General features: G+C 56.8%; 6 protein-coding genes across 6 annotated transcripts; 4 read left to right on the top strand and 2 right to left on the bottom strand.

Moving 5' to 3' along the window:
• Nucleotides 1–76: 76 nt before the first annotated feature.
• Nucleotides 77–3,406, bottom strand: DICSQDRAFT_178750 (uncharacterized protein). The gene is made up of 5 exons (XM_007363021.1): nt 3,000–3,406; nt 2,854–2,933; nt 2,718–2,798; nt 1,446–2,654; nt 77–1,389 (listed from the first exon to the last, which is right to left on the bottom strand). The coding sequence occupies exons 1-5, from the start codon at nt 3,391–3,393 to the stop codon at nt 658–660; spliced, it is 2,496 nt and encodes an 831-aa protein (XP_007363083.1). The 5' UTR covers nt 3,394–3,406; the 3' UTR covers nt 77–657.
• A 237-nt stretch (nt 3,407–3,643) lies between these two features.
• On the top strand, nt 3,644–6,924 carry DICSQDRAFT_81461 (gamma-adaptin). Its single transcript, XM_007363022.1, has 11 exons — nt 3,644–3,722; nt 3,772–3,800; nt 3,858–4,129; nt 4,180–4,321; nt 4,371–4,544; nt 4,607–4,938; nt 5,001–5,310; nt 5,383–5,598; nt 5,654–5,951; nt 6,008–6,627; nt 6,692–6,924. Exons 1-11 carry the CDS (start codon nt 3,701–3,703, stop codon nt 6,797–6,799), a joined length of 2,523 nt encoding a protein of 840 aa, XP_007363084.1. The 5' UTR covers nt 3,644–3,700; the 3' UTR covers nt 6,800–6,924.
• A 389-nt stretch (nt 6,925–7,313) lies between these two features.
• DICSQDRAFT_53724 (uncharacterized protein) lies at nt 7,314–7,850 on the top strand (the record flags this gene model as incomplete). Its single annotated transcript, XM_007363023.1, has 1 exon — nt 7,314–7,850. A coding segment is annotated over one exon (537 nt), but the record flags the coding sequence as incomplete, so codon positions are not given.
• Nucleotides 7,851–9,180: 1,330 nt separating this feature from the next.
• DICSQDRAFT_53653 (small nuclear ribonucleo protein) lies at nt 9,181–12,729 on the bottom strand (the record flags this gene model as incomplete). Its single annotated transcript, XM_007363024.1, has 3 exons — nt 9,181–10,052; nt 10,111–10,395; nt 10,452–12,729. The coding sequence occupies 3 exons, from the start codon at nt 12,727–12,729 to the stop codon at nt 9,181–9,183; spliced, it is 3,435 nt and encodes a 1,144-aa protein (XP_007363086.1).
• A 295-nt stretch (nt 12,730–13,024) lies between these two features.
• DICSQDRAFT_53737 (uncharacterized protein) lies at nt 13,025–13,377 on the top strand (the record flags this gene model as incomplete). The annotated part of the gene is made up of 3 exons (XM_007363025.1): nt 13,025–13,076; nt 13,142–13,245; nt 13,306–13,377. 3 exons carry the CDS (start codon nt 13,025–13,027, stop codon nt 13,375–13,377), a joined length of 228 nt encoding a protein of 75 aa, XP_007363087.1.
• A 432-nt stretch (nt 13,378–13,809) lies between these two features.
• DICSQDRAFT_167451 (uncharacterized protein) lies at nt 13,810–14,483 on the top strand (the record flags this gene model as incomplete). Its single annotated transcript, XM_007363026.1, has 4 exons — nt 13,810–13,978; nt 14,034–14,113; nt 14,173–14,303; nt 14,369–14,483. The coding sequence occupies 4 exons, from the start codon at nt 13,810–13,812 to the stop codon at nt 14,481–14,483; spliced, it is 495 nt and encodes a 164-aa protein (XP_007363088.1).
• Between the last annotated feature and the right edge of the window lie 334 nt (nt 14,484–14,817).

Genomic DNA, 14,817 nt, shown 5'->3' on the forward strand with positions numbered 1-14,817 from the left:
CGTATCCGTTTGGAAGCTCAGGAGATGAGTGGTAATGATGTGCCAAGGCATAGCGTGAGGTGAGGGACTACGGGGGGAAGAGGGGAGCGGATGCAGTGGTGCAATAGTACACGGTGTGGTTCGTATATTGGATGTCGACAGTTCGACGACAAAGCATGCGCGATTACTACAAAGCGAAGCGAACAACACAAGTATCGACAAGCAATCACAGTCAAAATCCGCGGTATCGCAAGGACGGAGGAGGAATGAGGATTGGGGATGTGTGCATGGGACTGGGGACCGGAGACAAGGCGACGCAATGAAGGCATCAGGCCAGGGCTGAACAAAACCATTGCAGGAGAGATGAGAGGGATAGAAGGAGACATAGAGGAAATATAAACAAAGGTGAATGAGAAAATAATCGTATGTACATACAGCTATCGAGATGAGTAATGTATTGGAGGGTACGTCAGACTTGGTACGAGTCCCGTCTATGCAACGACGAACGATACAATGTGAACGTTCACAGACAACCGATCGGAACGGGCGTAACCAATAAGGATAGGTGGAATGAAGCGCAACCACTTCGGGATGGAGATATCGTGGTGAGCCTGAGTAGAATAGCAGTGCGGAGGTTCCAGTGACGTATTGTTGACTGTTATGCAAGAGGGCTGGAGCTCAGCAATCACGGTGACTCGGGGTTGGCGAGTTCGCAAGTGTCGTGTAAGCCGCAAAAAGGTCATTCGCGCTCGAGAAATATTGCGCCAAATCGTCGTCAAACTGGTGGAGGGGATCCCGCATCGAGCTTCGAGACGGCGTCCCGAACGGCGAAGCGATCCGGACGGACAAGCCCGCACTGGTACTGCTGAGGAAAGGCGACCTCTTCGGGGTCCGCGGTGCGGGAGCCGCGGGAGACCGTATTGCGGCGGCAGCGGCTGCGAGATCTCCGGTCCCGGCAACGAAATCGTCCACACTGCCCATACCCAAAAGAGGGGCCCGGGCGCTGAACACGGGGCTCTGAAGAGAATGGAAGGGAAGAGACGTCCCAAACAGGTGGTCGATGTCGGCCGTAAGCGACTTGAACGGCGAAAAGTCGATTAGTTCCGCCTCCAAGTCCTCCACGCGAAGAGGGGTGGACGGTGGGGGCGGGGTGACTATACGATCCGGAGTGGATGGACGTTCCACCCCTTCCGCCTCATTGTCCTGTTCAGCGGCGATGGCCGATGCGACAAGCGATTCATTCAGCTGATGCAACACAGACTGTGCGGTGACAGGTTTGGGGGCGAATGGCGAGGAGCCCACTTTCGGAGGGCTCCTGGGTTTCGTGGAGCTTGACACTCGTCGGGAAGCTGCAGCCATTCCTCGACGCTCGGGCGTGGGCGAGGTTGGCGGATGCATCGCAGCCATCTTCTAGTACTGATCGTTAGCATCGCTTAGTGGATGAGCAACTGGACGGAAAGACGTACCCGTGGTTGCTTCTTGCCTGACGAGCGTGGCGACTTTGCTTTCGCTTTGCCTTTGACCTTCTGAGAGAGATACGTGATCGCGGGCGGAGGCGAATCGGACCGCAACCAGGCAGCCATAGGATCTCCTTCGATATCATCCGTAATCCCTACCACAGGAGGCGGCACATAAGCGATCGCAGGTGACGGATCTCGAGAGCTGTCCCCGGGCAAGCTGAGGTGCGAAGAAGACGTTGGACTTGATGAGGTGCTTAGACTCGAAACCAAGTCAGGTAAGGACGACGACGAAGGCGGACGTTCGATAGGTGAAGATGAAGATGTGAGGTCGTCATCGCCCTCGGTCTCCGTGCTTGCGCCGTCGGTCGACGCATCAGAGGGCACCATGAGGGGCACATCCAGCACGGGAATAGATGCAGCTCGCGCCACGACACGGTGAAAGTTCGACGAAGCTGGTAACGGGGGGAAGAGTACATCCGCAGGGACCTGCTGCTGCTGGAGCCATGCAGCCTCATAGTATGACTGGTGGTTTGGATTCGGCATGACGTGGGGGAAGAACGGAGGCTTGACCGGGGATGGCACTGCTGGAGATCGCTGTTCGTTGCCTTTGCGTCGCTTCGATCGTGGACCTTCCACTCCGTCCTCTGTCGCCCGCTTCCGCCGGGGTGGTACACCGTTCTGCATGTCTGCGCATAGCGCCTTCTTGAAACCTCCACCCTCGAAGCAGGGCAGATCACAGTCGTAAACGGCCCACAAGCTCTTGCCTTCAGCACGTCCCCGCTCCTTCCTGAAGACGGCCATCGTAGACAAAGCATGTCGTACGGAGTTCATCCACGTAGGCTCTCCGCGCCTGTAGTACGGAAAGACGGTCGTGATGTACTCGTAGATGTCCTGAAGGGCCAGAGCGTGCCCTGGTGAGGACAGAATGGCCCTTCCAATGATGGCCGCATATGACAGCTCCGGCTTGGCAGTGGAATACGGGCCCGGGGGAAGGATGAACGGTAGGTGTTCCTCTTCGGGAGGGTCGGGCCTCATAGGCCCAGGCGACGACACGAGGTTGACGACTGGCGGTGGACTTGACTTCGGCGTGGTGGGAAGGGATGAGCCAACGTCGTGTCGGGATGGGGTCTTTGGTATATTGTAACGGGGTGGGGGGACTTTGAACCGGCCTCGTTCACGATTCCGAGAAGGGGTCTCGGGAACATCACTGCTGTCCTGAGAAGACTACTGAGCTTAGCTTGCAGTACTATACATCGACGCGACCATAAGGAGACATACGCTAGCGTGTTTCGACGCGGAAGCTTCTCCGACGACGCGTTCGCTATAATATCTATAGTGGTGAGGTGTGACCGGCGGCCACTGGACGAAATCCAACCATCAGTCACGGCGACGCGGAAACACGGGCCCTACTGACATTAGAAGAAGATGGCCGGTCAACAGCATGGGAAGGAGTGGAGAAAACACGCTCGCCATCGCGTGAACGCGATGTGGAGTCTGATGGGTGAAGTAGACGTGCTTCAGGCCGATGTCCGCGCATACTGTGTAAAACCACGAACGAACCTCTTCTACGAGAAACCTTCTTACGATACTGCTCTTCCAAAATCATCTCCATCTGGTCTCGTGGACGCGAGGGGCCTCCTTCTGGGCGGTCGTGCCTCGCTGGGGTACGTGGTGGGGCGGGCGAGGGATTGCGCGACGACGAGCTCGAGACAGAGGTAGAGCGAGAGCGACCTCCATCGAAGCTGTCAAGTTGATGTCGCCCGTTGGAAGGTTGTTGCGCCGCCGCGGAGGGTCTCGGGACGAAAGGCTGGTTGCAGAGGAGGCCTGAAGATAATTCTGCTTGTTTGGCGGCGAATTGCTCTCTGGTCATGCCTAGTCGACTAAGAGTCTCTGAGACAGAGACTTCATGCGACGATGGAAAGGGTGCGAGTGGCCGCTGAGAGCGGGACGCCATGATAGACTGAGGGAAGAGGGGGAGAGAGAGTGCAAGGGCGCAAGTCGCGACCGCCCCGGTAGACGCCCCGACGTACGGTACTGGCTTATCCGGATAAGGCAGCTGTATGCCTCTCAAGCGGGACTTATGTCAGCAGCAGGCCTTGAGCTTATCGGCGCATATCAGCCAGGGTTAACGTTAAGCATCCAATAAATAATCGCGGGGAAAAGGTGGCAGCTGTGTAGGCTGAGCACACGAAGACGCGGTCCGACTCTGGCATCCATACACTGCAGCAGCTCCCTCTCGTCCCCGGCCGTCTCCTCGTAGGATGCCATACCACAATCTCAAAGGTAGCTGCCTAATTCCATGTCTTCTGAACGCATCTCAATCATCCGACAGCCTTGATCAAGGGCATTCGCGCTTGTAAGGTCAGTTTGCCTACAGCCATCCGTTCACACACCCGATGGCATGGCTAATCCTAGCAGACCGTTGCAGACGAGCGCGCCTTGATCAAGCAAGAGTCGGCCGCTATCCGTGCTTCATTCCGCGAAGAGGACTCTTACGCAAGACACAACAATGTCGCCAAGCTCCTCTACATCCACATGCTTGGCTCGGAGGCCCACTTCGGCCAGATGGAATGTCTCAAGCTTGTGGCAAGTCCCCGCTTTGCCGACAAACGGCTGGGATACCTTGGAATCATGCTACTTCTGGACGAGAACCAAGAGGTGCTCACGTTGGTGACAAATTCCTTGAAAAAGTGCGTCATCCCTGCCTTGTCCATTGGTCTACCTACCCATAGGCCCACAGCGACATGAACCATGCCAACATGTATGCCGTCGGCCTTGCCCTCTGTACGTTTGCCGACATCGCATCGGAAGAGATGTCTCGAGACCTGGCAAACGAGATCGAGAAGCTCTTGGGTTCGAGTAATACTTACATCCGCAAGAAGGTGTGCACTCCTCGTAACCCGATCACCACTATATCGACCTTCGTATCAGGCAGCCCTTTGCGCACTCAGGGTAGTACGCAAAGTACCCGAACTTGCCGACCACTTCACTGCCAAAGCCAAGAACCTGCTCGCCGACCGCAACCACGGAGTGCTCTTGACCGCCATTACCCTCGTTACGGAGATGTGCCAACTAGATGCCAACTGTTTAGAAGAATTCCGTAACGTACGTCTGCGTGCATTTCCATTGTCGTGCAACTGCCTTGACATGTTGACGATAATATGCAGGCTGTCCCTTTGCTCGTACGACATCTCAAGGCCCTGGTCACCACTGGCTATAGCCCTGAACACGACGTCTCCGGGATCACTGATCCTTTCCTCCAAGCCAGGATCCTGCGTCTTATGCGCCTTCTGGGTAGGGGCGACCCGAAAGCGAGCGAGACCATGAACGATATCCTTGCCCAAGTCGCGACCAACACCGACTCGACCAAGAATGTCGGAAATTCCATCCTATATGAGACCGTCATGACCGTCCTCGAGATCGAGGCAGACAGCGGCCTGCGGGTCATGGCCATTAACATCCTTGGCAAGTTCTTGAGCAACCGCGACAACAACATCCGGTACGCCCTTCCTTATGCTTACCTGTCTCTCACTGTCCCGCTAAGACTATCACGTATGCCAGTTATGTCGCGCTGAATACGCTGAATAAGGTCGTCGCGATCGACACTAACGCCGTGCAGCGGCACCGGAACATCATCCTCGACTGCCTCCGTGATGGCGACATCTCGATTCGGCGGCGCGCGCTCGAGCTTTCATACGCCCTCATCAACGAGCAGAATGTCCGCATCCTCATCCGCGAGCTCCTCGCCTTCCTCGAGGTCGCCGACGACGAGTTCAAGCTTCCGATGACGACCCAGATTTGCCTCGCCGCCGAGCGCTTCGCGCCCAACAAGCGCTGGCACATCGACACGGTGCTACGCGTCTTGAAGCTGGTGCGTTCCTCTTCCGAGAGCGTGTACTGCAGTTCATGACTCCACGATGGTGATGAAATGTCTATCTTCTAGGCTGGTAACTTTGTCAGGGAAGAGATTTTGTCCGCATTCATCCGACTCGTGGCGCACACGCCGGAGCTGCAGGGATACACGGCGTCGAAGCTGTACACGTCGCTCCGTTCGGATATCTCGCAGGAGTCGTTGACTCTAAGTGCTACGTGGGTGATCGGCGAGTACAGCGAAATCCTACTGGAGGGTGGTCTGGTAGACGAGGAGACTCCCAGAGCGGTAAGACGTGTCTTACTGGCCGCGCCTGCAAACGCTCACCGGAACGCACCCGTAGGTCACGGACAAAGAGCTGGTCGATCTCCTGCTGTCCATTTTGGACTCCCCGTATGCCAACTACCTCACACGTCAATTCGTTCTCACCGCGATCACGAAGATCTCGTCACGGCCGACCACGACCCCCGCTCAGCAAGAGCGAATACAGAACGTGCTTCTCGGCTACGCCACTAGTCTTGAGCTCGAGATCCAGCAGCGCGCGGTCGAGTTTGCCAGCTTGTTCAACCTTGGCGAGGTCCGCTCTGGCGTTCTGGAGCGTATGCCCGCGCCCGAGCTCAAGGCTACCGTTCTCGGTGTCGGTACGTTTACGATATCGCCAGTTGACACTGTGATCCCAGGCTCACCTTTTGGCCAGTCAGTGAGAACAAGCCCGTTGGCTCCGTGGCTCCTGGCAAGGATGCGGACCTTCTGGGCGATGACATATCCAGCACGCCGGCACCAAATGGCACTCCTACCGTTCCAGCCACTCAAGACCTTCTCGCGGAGATCTTCGGCAGCTCCGCTTCACCCCCACCCACGTCTACAGGCTCGCCTGCCCCCGCCGCACCCCAACGAAACGTCACCCAAGACATCCTCAGCCTTTTCGACGCTCCCGCCTCTTCATCCCCTGCAACCTCCTCTCCCCCCGCAGCGGCAGCTCCTGCCCCCTCGATGCAGTCCATCTTCGGCGCAGCGGCCGCCATACCCCAGGCGGCGTCGCCACCTCCCGCGACAGCGGCCGCGCCGTCCGGATACACGGCATACGAAAAGAACGAACTGCGTATAACGTTGTCGCCCCAGACGTCGGCGACGCGGCCGGGTCTCGTGCGGATCATCGCGCATTTCCAGGCGACGGGCGCGAACCCGGTTGCAGACCTCAACTTCCAGGCAGCGGTGCCCAAGTCGCAGCAGCTGCAGATGGCGCCCATTTCGTCTCCGACCATCCGGCCGGGCATCGTGGAGACGCAAGAGCTGCGCGTTCTGAGTCCCGCTGGCGTAAGTCTTTCCGTCTCCCCTTCTCCGTCGACGTGCATTGATGCTGATCGTTCCTCCCGCACAGGCGGCCCTCCGGCTGAAGTTGCGGATAGCGTACAACGTCGGCGGGCGCGCGGTGCAAGAGGAGATCGTCTTCTCTGGATTCCCGCCGGGGTTGACGGGCGGATCGTAATGATCGCGCATTGCTTGTTGCATATCGTTCAGTATCTTATCGACTCACCGTGCAATATCCGTGTCCTGTTTACGTGTAGCCTGGCGCTGTAAAGTTGTGAATCTAATGGATTTCTCTTGTCTCTTGTCATGCAGCTATGTGAGTTCGACACTATGAAATCGACAGCTTGAGGTGAGTTTGCCACTACTATCTGATGTTGGTCCTTTCCTGACTCCTCTCTGCAGCTTTCTGGTGGCGAGAGGACCTTCCGAGTAGATGTTACGCGGCCCGGTGTCACTGCGTCCCGAAAGGGCTGCCTCGTGCCTAGTGCTGATACTTGTGGCCCCATGACGGCGCTTGTCGGAGCATAGGTTTGAGACAAAGTTTGAGAGAAGTTTTGCGCTTTGTCTACGTACTCTTCCAAGCTCTCCAGTCTCACGAGTCGGTCGGTGGGTATATCGTTCTTTGGTGCATGCCTGTGCTGAATCACATCTCGCAGTCCAATCCCAGCAGATCTCACTGTGCTCTATTACCCATGCCAAATCCTCCAGTCACTCCGACTTTCGCCGGAACACCCTTTGATAACCCCGCTGCCGACGTCGTCATCCGATCGCGCGACGGAGTGCACTTCCGTGTGCGCAGTGCTATCCTTGCGGAGGCTTCCCCTGTCTTCTCCGAGATGCTTGTCTCGCCCGAATGTGAGCGTACAGCAGACGGAAAGTACATGATTGCCATTGCGGAAGAGAGCGATACGCTAGATCCTTTGCTCCGCTTATGCTACCCTGTAGCGGACCCAACCTTCGCCAGCCTCACGGACGTACGCCTCGTGCTTGCTATCGCCATCAAGTATAAGTTAGAGGAGGCGAGCCTCATCCTGAAGAAGACGCTCCGTGCCTATATGAAAGATGAGCCACTGAGGGTGTGGGCGTCAGCCTGCCTTCTCCGACTCGAAGATGAAGCGCGAGGTGCAGCCCATGCGCTCTTCGGGAAGGAAATTCCCGTCAAGGCCCCGCCGGAGTTCGAAGAGGTCTCGAGCGGAGACTACTTCCGCCTCACGAAGTTCCTGCGAGCGGGCGGAAACGTACCGGAGTCCTTCAAGTTTTGGGAACCAGCAATGGAGGACATTCCTGCAGCCAAGGACGAGAAGAAAACGCGGCTTTCACTGGATTCCAGTCCACCTATAATTGCTTTCCAACCTCGTCCTTACGCTGACATCATCTGCCGCTCATCCGATGGAGTAGACTTCCGTTCGCACAGAATCATTCTCTGCCTTGCATCGTCGGTCCTCGAACAGAAGATCGCCCACCTGTGCCCCGATCCTCCTCGCCCTGTCACAGGAAGCTCTTCTACCCTTCCTATCCTCGAGCTAGATGCACCTAGATCAGCTCTAGGGCCTATTCTAGAAGCCTGCTACCCGACCAAGCGACGCCTCCACCTCGAGATAGACCTGCACGAGCTCATGACAATGATGGACTGTGCACGGAAGTACGACATACAGCAAGCCTTGGACTCTCTAGGCCGCGGAGCATTTTGGCTCGCCTCCCGAGAGCGCCCCTTGGCGAGCTACCTACTCGCCGCCAGGATGGGATTCTCGGACTATGCGAGATCCACCCTTTCCAACCTGAGTGGCGAACTCCAGATTTACGGATGTCCGCCTGAGATGGAGGATACTCCGGCCACTATTTACCACCGTCTACTAATCAATCGCCACCAGAGTTATGCAACAACTTCGAGGCTGACGGGAACAGCCATAACCGGAACTCCCACCTCGACAGCTCCCAGCAACGCAGCGGCCAGTCCCAGCAGAAAGACCAACACCAAGTCCACGACAAAACCGACAGTCAAGGTCCCCGAGGTTCCTGACCCCCGCGATCCTTGGCTACTGAATCTCTGGCGACAGACCGCGCATGGTTTGCAGGGATGCAAGAGCACCGACATTTGGAGATACGAGCCTAACCTCGCGAAGCTACTGAAGGAGTCCTTGGCGAAGAAGATTTGGTGTACGAAGTGTGAGATGAACCTCGGATTGATGTCTGCATTGCACGACATGTACAAGGATGTCCGCGCTGCTAAATTTGACCACGATGTAAGCCCTCAATCAAAAATACACTGCGCCGAATACTGATGATCTGGCAACAGTACAGCAGGAAGGCTCTGGCAGGATAGAATGCGCGAATCTCGTGAGTCACATGCCATGTCGTCGACGTTAAGTGCACAACGCTTCATGTCGTGCATGGATCCTTTCATATCATACCCTGCCCCATATCTGTCTTTATGCACCTCAGCCATGTATCCCAACGTCGAACTTGCAATGACGTTCATCGTAGTAGAGAGAACTAGAGTACCATACACGAAGCCAGCACCTACTATTACAACAATAACTATTAGGAAAGACTACCCATTCATATGAACATCTGCAGAGGCTGACGGTCATATACATTTTGCCCCTCGCTCAGCTCACCGAGGTCGGGGTAGAACGGCACGAGCGCGTCCTCTGCACCGAGGTAGAGCGAGTTATATATCCTCCAATACACCTCCCGGACCTTCCTCGCAGGGTGAAACAAGCCCTGGAGGACGTAGCTGAGGAGAACGCCTGGGCCGAGGGTGACGCGCATCGCCTCGATGGCTTCCATAACCGCGCCGATGACGTGCGGGGACGTCTCGAAACAGTTCGGCCAGACTAGGTTCATGAGGTGAAGCATCGAGTCTTCGCAGCCAAGTCCAGCGACACCGAGGGCCAAATGCTTGACGATAGTACTCGCAGTCTGTCGGTGAACGAGATCGCGGTCGGTGAGGGCGTCCTCGAGCATTGTGACGACGGAGTCGGCGTAGTACGCCGACTGCGGTCCGACGTATTCGAAAACGAAGGACAGGGCCTTCAAACAACCCGTACGGACGTTGAGCTCCGCAGTACGATACTCGTTGAGAATGGCAGGAATGCAGGTGAAAGGACCGCAAGTCTCCGCGACGATGGCGATAGCGACGGTACTGCAGACACGCGATTGACGCTCTTGCACGCGCAGGTTCGTCAGCAGCACCTGAAGGACATCCTGGGGACCCAAACTCTTCGCGATATAGCCAAAAGAGTTGACGGCCGCACGACGGATACCCTTCTTGTGCGCCTTGAGAAGGTCGAGCAACTCGAAGCAGATTCGCATCCACTCCCGGGCGGGGACAAACTCCGCGCCACGATCTGCGATACGACCAATCAGGTTGATGGTGGCTTCCTGCACCTTCTCGTGACGGTTGCGCAGGATGGGCGTCATACGGGGCACTGTGGATAAGCATCGTCAACACAGGACTGAAGCACAGTATGGAGTGAGGTAACTTACAGAGATCCTTTACGGGCGGGTTCATTTGCGTCATACCGACGACGTTTGCAATCGCGCCCTCGGCAGCAATGATACTGCCGAGCGTATCCGGATACTCCTCACCGAGCTGCTCGAACAGGACGAGGCCGAGCTTGCTCAGCAACTGATCTTCGCCACATTGCTTGATGACGACGGCGAGACGGGTGGTGAGGTCGGCGGCCTGCTGACGGACCTTGGCGCTCTTGTTGTTCAAACGCCAGAGAATGGTCGAGACAATTTGAGTCAGGTATGGCTTGACTCGGATGCCTGCGGATGGGACGTGTCAGTATCGCGCGGGACAGTGGTGGTGTAAGGAGACGTACCGAGTGCGTTGACGACGGTGCCGAACCCGTCCAACATGACCTGATCCTCCGTTGTCTGCTCCTGGAACGCGTAGATGATACCATCGACCAGACGAACTTCCAGACGTTCGTCGATGTCCGAGGCACCGAGGGACGCGACAACCTTGGTGATGGTCTCCATAACCATCTTGCGGTACGGCTCCGCCTCGTCCTTGAGCTCGTTGACGATCCTCCCCACGATCTCCGCCACACCCGCCTTCTGCGCAAGCTCGACGGTGGTCTCGACAACCTGACGGTAATTCCTCCGGTCGAGGGCCATGCGGCGGACCCAGAACGCCTTGAAGAAGTCGGGTAAGATGTCCTGTTTGATGTACTGGGCCGTGACGCCCTCGGTCGCCGCACACTGCTGCACGACCTTCAGGACGATCTTCTTCATCTCCTCGTCCGACGTTTGGAACTCGCGGATGAGGATGATGGTGACTTCCTTGATATAGTACGAGACGTACTCCGGGTCCATGAGCGGGAGGATGAAACCGATGGCTTTCAGGAACGCTGCGAGAGACTTGCCACGGTGGAGACGGATACCGACCCAGAGCGGCTTGAGGACGTTATCAAAAGATTCGATACCGTACGGCGCAGAGGCCTCCGCCAAGGCAGCCAGGGCCAGGGCAGTCATCGTCCGAACCTTTGTTTGTTCGTCCTGAAGACCGTGAGCAATGCACTCAACGAGGTTGCGCAAGTGAGGCAGGACGGCGCAACCCATCATGATGGCGATTTGCTGCACAATACGGATACCGGTATGACGAGCCTGCCATGACTTCTTACTGCGACAGACCGCCTTCAGGAAGGGGAGCAGGGAAGGAATACCGAGAGCCGATGCGACAACGGAGAACGCGCGTGCGGTGGTGTTGCGGACATACTCGTCGGCGTGGTCGATATCAGGACGCATGGTGGAGATCATGTGCGCTAGACCGGCAGCTTTCGACAGGTTGGAGATGATCTCACGACCTTCGACACGAGCATAGTAATCCTCGTCGATGAGCAATGGCTCGATGACGACTAGGATCTTGTGCACGTACGGGCGAACGAGGTCGTCCAGCTTGTAAAGGACACGGTCAATGACCTTGACGAGCAGGTGCCGTTCCTGATCCTCGAGGGTACGCTCCATGAGAAGAGGGAGGATCTTGTCGAAGAGAGGACCAGCGCCGAAGTCACGAGCCTTGTCGGTGATCTGACGAAGGGCGGTCTTACGGACGGGAGGCGTACCGTTCTTGATTTTCAGAAGCAAGCGCATGATTTTGCGCTCCTTCATCTCGTCTACCGATAGCTCCGTCTCGTCCTCCTCCTTGAGGATCTTCGCAAAATACTGCGCATCTTCAGGCTTGAAGAAGGCCAAGTTACCGACACCAGGGATTTCGGTGGGAAGTTCAGGCGCAAGACCAGCAGCTGCGGCTGCGGCTGCTGCATCCGAGCTCTCTTGTATTTGGAAACCCCCGACCTCGGTGACGGAGGGACCAGAGAGCTTCGGCGGCCGGATGAGGGGAGCGTAGCCAGGAGGGGGGGTGACGATAGCATAGCCAGCAGAGGGAAGGATAGCGTCGAGCTCCTCGTCCGTGAGGTACCGGTTGTGCTTGTCCTCGTGCATGAGACCCGGGGCGTTCATGATGATTGGCGTCATCGGGACCTCCGGAGCAGCGGCCGGGGCTTGGTCCCAGCGCGACCTCTTCCCACTCGGAGTCTCCGCTGCGACGTCGGCGGGAGTCGCGTCCCATCTAGAACGCCGCTTCTTCGGCGCAGCGCCCTCGAGAGCCTCTTGGGACCACTCACCCTTGACCTCCTTGTTCTCCTTCTCTGACTCGGGCTCTGCGATGTCCCAGCGCCGCTTGCGCTTCGTGCCCTGCATAGCGGCAAGCTCATTCTGCGCCTCCTCAATCTCCGCGCGCGGCGGTGTCTTGTCGAGGTCCATCTTCTGCTGCCCCTCCTCCCGCTCCTGTCTCTCCTTCTCCTCGATCGCCCTCCGCACCCGCTCCTCCTCCTTCTCCAGGCGTTGCAGCCTCATCGCATCCTTGTAGCCTCCCTCGACGTCCTCTCCTTCGACCACGGCCTTGAAAGCGTCGGCACTATCGTGCGCCTGGCGGTTGAACCGACGATTGTGGTAGTCGGACTGGCGCGCTGCGATCTGCCGCTGCTTCGCCGTCTCTGCGAAGGGGTCGATGTCCTCTTCCTCGGCCATCTCTGCGAACTCCTGCAGCACCTCCTTCGGCGCCGTGTAGGAATCGACGAGTCTAGGTTCGGACATGGCGAGTGTATTAAAGAGCGAATGTAGAAGTGTTCAGAGGGGTGGTGGGAGTTACCGTCCGAGTCGTGGACGACGAGCTGAGTAACGCCACCGCAACTTGGCCACCTTTGGAGCTCCGCCTCAAATTGTGCCCCACCTCCTCCAGCGCCTATATGCTCACATGAGCGCTTCAATGGCGGTTGGGCTCTGCGAAACCTCCTCCCGACTCTGCTGCGGCATCTGTGCCACCTCTGCGTCACGGTCGTCAACAATTCTGACGCCTCAAGCGCACTTGTAGCCCTACATACGTTGAAAGATGTCCACCCGTGAAGCTGACCGAATCTCTGCTGCCGAAGAGACGCTCAACAGTACGCTTGCTCATTCGCCTCCATACACATAGGCCTATAACCACCTGGATCGTGCGACTGCGTAGCCCTCTTTGATATGTCTCAACTGTTGAATACTGGTCTTGACAAGGAGACCCTCGCGACATGCGTCAGTCTGATCGAAAGCGGCGTGAACCCGGAGGCCCTCGCGGTACGTGTATCCTACGGCGGACTCACAGGAAGATATTCAAAGAGCACCTTGGGCACACAGGCTGTCATACAGGAGTTACGTCGAGAGAGCACAGCTTTGAAGAACTCTCGCACAGCGACAAACGGCCGATAGCTCAAAGATTGTCTGTGCTTTGAAGATTTGTACATTCGTCTGTGTAACCTGAAGGATTACCATGCGGGTGGATGACCCGATAAGGCCATGGCGTGTCATCTTCCCACGTGAAAGCTAGAGAGGACTGAGAGGCAAGTACTCCCGACACGGTCACCTGTACTTCACATAGCCGTCGCCCCCTATACATACTGCAACCACGGCTTTGAGTACTTCCGGCGTAATGCTGACTCATGCGTATATCGCTATCTGACCAAGTACTAATGCTATGACTAGACCGTCGCAGGCAAATTCTGCCTCACACAGCAGCCATTACGTATCAACGTTGACCTACGAGGTGCTATATAGGTTTCAAGTCCACTCACCAACGTTGCTCATCCACTTGTCCTTGACAGCTCTGCCGCATAAATCAACTAAACTCACGCTGTCAGCACGATGTCCGAGTACACATCTCCCCTAATTGGATACGAAAACGCGGAGCCGCTGCCGACGACGTTCAATGCGGACGGCAAGTCCTTGTACAACCCTCCAGGCCCCCGCTCCGCCGCATACGACGAATTCCCCAAGCCCATCGACTCTTCTAACAATGGCTTCGACTTCCATAGTACGTGTTGTGCCTCTCTACATCATCGCGCTGAGCTCACAGCGTACTAATGCAGTCTATTACTTGCCCAACGCACCGGAGGAGGCGAAATACGCGGCAGAGCTGCACGAGCGCATACGACGGGAGTTCCCAGAGGTCAGTACGACGATATCAGATAAGCACGAGCTCGCGCACTGACGTCACGGCGTTCACAGCTGCGCATCTACAGGTTCTGGGACAAGCCCGTCGGTCCCCACCCCGTGCCCATGTTCGAGGTGAACGTGTTCAACCCCCACCAGACCGGGACCCTCTTCTCCTGGCTGGTGGTCAACCGCGGACCTTGCTCGTGAGTCGCCCAGGATTGTGATGTCCCTCGACCGACGTTGAGCATGCCCGGTCATTTTTGAATAGGGTCCTCATCCATCCTAACACCGGTGATGCGCTCAAGGATCACACCGAGCTGGCGACTTGGATCGGGAAGCCATATCCGCTCAATGTCCGCCCACTCAAGCGTTCGCACAACTAGCATTGAGCGTTGTATATACCATGTGCTGCACAGATTGACGCGGTGTCGGGAGTTTTCCGTCGCCAGAGCGACTACTTTACTGCTTGAATGGTAAACACGTTGTTATGGTAGGATATGAAATAGGATCGTTCCCATGGATGAGAAGCTATCCCACGATGCTCTATTGCTGTCTGCTTCCCTTCACACTCGCGGTCGAATGTCCGTGTTGTATAGCGCGAGTCCCTACGCACGTCCTCCCGTATTGTCTAGAGCATTGGGATGCGAGAAGTTCATAGGATGACTACAGTACTTGGTGGTCAGCTAGCGCTATGCGTACTTGGGGTTTGGGTGGCAG

Source organism: Dichomitus squalens, assembly GCF_000275845.1.
Source record: "Dichomitus squalens LYAD-421 SS1 unplaced genomic scaffold DICSQscaffold_5, whole genome shotgun sequence".
Lineage (NCBI taxonomy): Eukaryota > Fungi > Basidiomycota > Agaricomycetes > Polyporales > Polyporaceae > Dichomitus > Dichomitus squalens.

What these genes read in the sequence shown, in the direction of transcription:
- DICSQDRAFT_178750 (XM_007363021.1), bottom strand. Translation starts at nt 3,393, where the DNA reads ATGGCGTCCCGCTCTCAGCGGCCACTCGCACCCTTTCCATCGTCGCAT. An exon ending in GAAGGTTTCTCGTAGAAGAG is followed by an intron (nt 2,934 to 2,999) that starts GTTCGTTCGTGG and finishes TTCACCCATCAG; the next exon opens with ACTCCACATCGCGTTCACGC. An exon ending in ACCGGCCATCTTCTTCTAAT is followed by an intron (nt 2,799 to 2,853) that starts GTCAGTAGGGCC and finishes GATTTCGTCCAG; the next exon opens with TGGCCGCCGGTCACACCTCA.
- DICSQDRAFT_81461 (XM_007363022.1), top strand. Translation starts at nt 3,701, where the DNA reads ATGCCATACCACAATCTCAAAG. An exon ending in AACCGCGACAACAACATCCG is followed by an intron (nt 4,939 to 5,000) that starts GTACGCCCTTCC and finishes CACGTATGCCAG; the next exon opens with TTATGTCGCGCTGAATACGC. An exon ending in GGCTACCGTTCTCGGTGTCG is followed by an intron (nt 5,952 to 6,007) that starts GTACGTTTACGA and finishes CCTTTTGGCCAG; the next exon opens with TCAGTGAGAACAAGCCCGTT.